At 41.0% G+C, this 5,223-nt stretch overlaps 1 protein-coding gene across 1 annotated transcript; it reads right to left on the reverse strand.

The window, feature by feature from the left end:
* Positions 1 to 660: 660 nt before the first annotated feature.
* dmrta2 (DMRT-like family A2) lies at positions 661 to 3,587 on the reverse strand. The gene is made up of 2 exons (XM_015399189.1): positions 2,761 to 3,587; positions 661 to 2,087 (listed from the first exon to the last, which is right to left on the reverse strand). The coding sequence occupies exons 1-2, from the start codon at positions 3,209 to 3,211 to the stop codon at positions 1,195 to 1,197; spliced, it is 1,344 nt and encodes a 447-aa protein (XP_015254675.1). The 5' UTR covers positions 3,212 to 3,587; the 3' UTR covers positions 661 to 1,194.
* Between the last annotated feature and the right edge of the window lie 1,636 nt (positions 3,588 to 5,223).

Here is a 5,223-nt window from a genome sequence, read left to right on the forward strand (position 1 = left end):
ATTTTTATTATTATTTTTCATTTATTAGAAGCCTATAATAAGCATTAACCTAAGTTATTTCAGTGATGGCTTTTGTTATTTATCTTTATTGTATTTTGGGTGTATGTTTTAACTGTATGTCCAATGATTCCATTTTTTTAATCCGTTTTCAATGAATCGGATCAATTAAGTTGAGAGAATAATTACAGAAACTCAATATTTGAATCAGAGAAAGTTGTTGTTTGCATACTGCAAATTTAAAATAAAAGTAATAGCATTATTATAATTCAATTATTATTCTTATCACCACTTCTCATACTAACACAATATTTATGCGTAAAATCAGGTCCCAAGATCACATAGTATTCACAACAAAAGATATGCATATGTAATATTTATTCAGTTCTGTTTAAAAATGAAATAAGCAGACTTTAATTAGTGTTTTTTTCTTTTCTTTTTTTCTTTTTTTTGCTAGTTTTGTCATCTCATGTTTTACTTGATAAACCACGGGATGAAAGTTTGAGGTGGGCATCTGATTTTTGGAGGGGGTCTTTTGAAAATATAGTCCAATTTGGACAGCATTGTAAAAAAAAAAAGGAAAAAAAAGGAAAAGAATAGAAGAGAAGAAACAGTAATAATAGTCAACTTACACACATTTTTAAAATAACATTTATTTTCAGTATGTTTATTTGACAGAACATATTTTAACATTTGAAGTGGGTCTGATTAACGCATAGATAAGAAATCAAAACTAAATTCCATGTCAAATTTATTTGGTTATATAATACAAGCAAAAGGAGAGATTTTTGAAATTATACACAACAAAAAACAAGGGAAAAGGGCCTGCACCTGCACACAATACTGGTTCATTATCCAATTTGTTGTGGCAGTTGACTGTAAAAGAAATTCAAAGCCAATGATAAATATTAATCTCATTATATTTTCACATAAAACCTGCCTTTAAAAGTCTGAGTTTCTCCAAGCTCAATGTAACTTGGATATTGTTAGTAATAATTTCATGAAAGTGACAAATGGGGGAAAGTGTCCAAATTTCTGCAATCTAACATATAAAATAGGTTTTAAACTTACACATAATTAGGTTTAGTTTCCCCCCCAGAACAATTATGCCTGATACACACAGAGAGCAGCCTGAACACATCACAATTTTTTTTACAATACAATGAAGTGTTTTGTTGTTGTTTTTTCAGTCTAGTCTCACTGTTTGTCCGGCGTGTTGTTCACTAAAGGCCCGTACAGGCCGCCGGCATAGCCTTGCTCCTTGTGCATTATTGTCCTCTCCCTTATCAGGTCGCTAAAAGCATAGTCCATAGGGGGTCTGAAGCCCAATGTGGGCATGAGCCCGGTGGTGGAGTAGGGCGTCATGAAAGCCAGTCCCCGGCTGTGCGCAGAGTAGGCCAACCGCAGCGGGTTCAGTCCCAGGTGAGTACCCAGTGGGTAGGTACCAGGATCTGCGCCGAAGTGCGGGGCGTTGGGTTGGAGCGGAGAAAACGCAGAGCGGTTACTCAGCGTCATGGCTCCGGGCAGCATCGGCCTTGTCGCTGTGGCTGCGGCCGCAGATGTAGCAGCGGGAGGCTGCTGCGCGCTCTGAAGCATCCTCTCCGCCGTCCACGTCTCCTCCGGTCCGGCCTTGCCGGGGGCATGTGCGCCGCTGTTGTTGAGGATCTGCTCGATGGCCTGAACCACATCTTTGCCGCAGCCCTGCAGGACCAGCTCTAAGACGCTGCGCTTGTGGCTGGGGAACACCCGCGTCAGGATGTCGATGGCGTTCATCTGGCGGGAGGCCGCGGAGGACGGGGAGGGATCCTGCTCGTCTTTGTCCGTCTCTGAACCGGAGTCCGAGCCGAGGGAGCTGACGGAGCCAGGAGTTTCCTCTCCGTCCTTTAATGGCTTGGCCACCGGTGAATTGATGAAAGACTCACTGTCTCCGTTCTCTGAGCCTGAGCCCGCTCCGTGGCGGCCGTCTGGAGAAGACATGCCCGGTGCAGAGTCGCTCTCTGTGGACGCAGGTTTCCCCACAGACTTCTGAGGGGTGGTAGACCTGGACAGCGGGGTCTTTGGAAACAGCTCATACTTCTGGATACTAGACTCTGCAGACACAAGCAATGGATTTCAGATTAATAAAGGGTAAGAATAAATCAAATGTTTTCCCCTTTGGAAAAGTTGGAGACAAACTGCTCTGATGCAGGAAGGTTAATTGAAATAGCAACACCTGCTGAGAGTGATCAGTGAAAAGGTGAGGAATTACTCTGCTGACTTGGAGCCATCAGGACACATGGTCCTTTTTGTAACTTTGCCGTTTTGGTCGTTTCGTTCCCAATGAAATGTTTGATTGTGATTCCATTCTGACTGACGCGTTTTGTGCAATTTTTCATAATTTAAATGTATTTAATCTCAAATAAAATTCATTTCAGTTCATTTTAAATTACTTTAATGTTCCCCAAATGAATTTAAAATTTACCATCTTGGGAAAAAACAAAAGAGAATTAGGTAGCAGGCCCCAGCAAACTTTTCTAATAAATTTTTTTATGTGACACAAATGTTTTGTTGTTAAAATTGTTTGTTTACAGCTAAGAAACGTACTGAGGATTCGATCATTTCAGAGCTGAATTAGAAACAGGAAATCTTGTTATTTTAAACGAATAGGTCCCATTTTAATGTGGTCTAAAGTTTACAGAAATATACCTTTAACTTATCAAGGCATGTTTCCAGAATATTCGATGAATCGACCTGCTCACACTCAACACATTTCTCTTGACTCACCGGAGTTGCTTTCGCTGTTGACAGAGCCGAACACCTCATAATTGGGCCGCGGAGGGATGATGCCGTTAGCGGCGGCCAGGGCCAGGCCCTCCGCGGTGCCGTAGAGCAGCTGCAGCTCTCTGGCTTCGTTCTCCTCCTGCGCCTGCTGCCGCCGCAGCGCCACCTGCGCAGCCATCACCCGCTGCCTCTCCGCAATCAGCGTACACTTGGCGCACATGCAGTCCTTCCAGCGGCAGTAGCGCTTGTGGCCTTTGAGCGCAGAGACCACGCCGTGGTTCCTGCAGCGGGCGCACTTTGGGGTGCGCGGATACTTGTCCGCGGCGCGCAGTAGAAGAGGAGGACCGCGCAGCAGGTTGCTGGCCATGGACACCGGGATGGAGGCTGCAGCTGCGGCCGCCGGGTGAACCTGTGAAGCGGAGGACGCTGTCGGGAGCTCCGGTCTCAGGTCCATGCTGTGTATTCGTCAGTGATCCAAAAAAGGAACCAACTCGGTAAGCGACGTTGGATGAATGATATGTTTTAGTTCAACTCACCCTAAACTGATTACATCACCTGCAACATCTCTGCGCAACAAGTAAAACCAACGATTTCTACTAGCACACTTGAAAAGTAACTCTGGAAGAAGCTATCCAGAAATGATCGGGCGAGTTTAAATCCAAAAACAGAGAGAAGAGATCAGTCCTCTTTGATTATAAGTTCAAAAGTGTCCAGCAGCCGCTGCCTGAGACACTATCTTCCTCCTGAGATCGTCAGTGGATACAGATCCCTCTCTCCTCTCTCTATTGTTGCTCCTACGTTTTCATTAGACAAATTTGACAACAATGTGGCGTCTGTCATTGGCCAAAGGGAGAAGGAGCGATCTGATTGGTTTGTGTCTTTCTTTCTTTTTTTTCAACTGTGTCCACCTGAGTTTTTTTTTTTTTTTTTCCAAATAAGAAGTGTTAAGAATCTGATGGGAGTTCCCAGGAAGCTCAAATCGATGCTTCCAAATTTTTATTCAATATATTTTAAACAGCAGGTGTGTTATTAGGCTACTTCAGTTGAATCAGCATTATGGCATCAAATGGCCCCCTAAAAAGATATTTTATCTAATCTAATAATTGAGATTTCACAAATAGCTAAAAGTATATTTCATATATATGCTACTGTTTTTGTTGTTTTTTTGTTTTTGTTTTTTTAATAAATTATGGAGTAGCCAATAAAAAAAAAATGTTTTCAAGCGCGCCTGCATAAGGTAAGTAGGCCTATAAGTTACTTTGTTGTTATGAGAAGAGGTAAGATTTACTATCTGAGTGAGAAACCACTTATTTGCTTCCAATTATTTACGGCATGAGACAATGTTGCATGATTGTTTACCCGGAGCGCTTTAACCAAATTAAATTAAAGAGAAAGAAGTGATAAAATATTGAATTTAGTTTTCTTATTTTTCCTTTTTACGACTTTATTTAACCTGAATAAATCTATATTTTTTATGTGCACTATAAATAAATAAGAACAACTCTGCTATTTCTATTATTTAATAAAAACCCATGCTGGACCAGCGTTGTGTGTCTTATTTTCCTTTGTTTCCTCATTTTATTCTGCAAGAATTATATTTAGAATATTTATAAACGGTAAATAAAATATATTTTAAAAAATCAAATCAAGCAAAGGCTAATTAGATTTAATTATTTAGCGCTTAGAACAAATAATGCCGTCTGCAGCAAATGAAACACATTCGTTCAGTCGGATGAAATCTAAAAATGACTGACTGTTAAGCGAGATGATTTTAAATTTATTTGAAGTTGCACTGAATAGTGTTTTTTATATTTATATATTTCAAGGCAGTATTTAGTTTATGTTTATTTCATTTATTTTTCCTGTATATTATTTTAATTATTATTATGTTTGGGGAAAAGAACATTTTATTATGGGCTCCATAGTGATAAAGCGGTGATGGAAGCAGTGCGCGCTGATCTGAGCTGCCAAAGAGCAACACCTGCTCCTTCACCTGCTCGATCAGGAACCACACTATCTCCTGCTGCTGTTGGGCGTCTCTAAATTAAAAATAAACGTCTAGGTGTTTTCTCTAATCAACAATTGTCAATGCCTCTGAGGATGACAACAGCCTTGGTGATCAACGCCTTGAAGCCGAGATAAATGGCTGCTGCTGCAGCAATGAGCGCGCTCTGCAGCAGCCCTGCCTCTCTCCCCTCCCAGGCTCATTGTTTACTTTCTGAATCACTGTAAGCAAATGCCATCTGTTTCCCTCGCCGCTGTCATCTGCACCTTAATTACCTTGCCAACGGGCTAATAGAGACGATATTAAAACTACATCTTTTTGACATTCAAAGTAATTATCTGCATGGGCGTTGATCTCGTTTGGATGGAAATTGCAGAGAAGGCCCGGCTTTTATTGGAAACCTAATAGATGCTCAACTCAGGAATAGAAACCAAAAAAAAAGAAGAAGAAGAAAAAAACCC

Source organism: Cyprinodon variegatus, unplaced genomic scaffold (assembly GCF_000732505.1).
Source record: "Cyprinodon variegatus isolate N-32 unplaced genomic scaffold, C_variegatus-1.0 Scaffold30, whole genome shotgun sequence".
Taxonomy (NCBI): domain Eukaryota; kingdom Metazoa; phylum Chordata; class Actinopteri; order Cyprinodontiformes; family Cyprinodontidae; genus Cyprinodon; species Cyprinodon variegatus.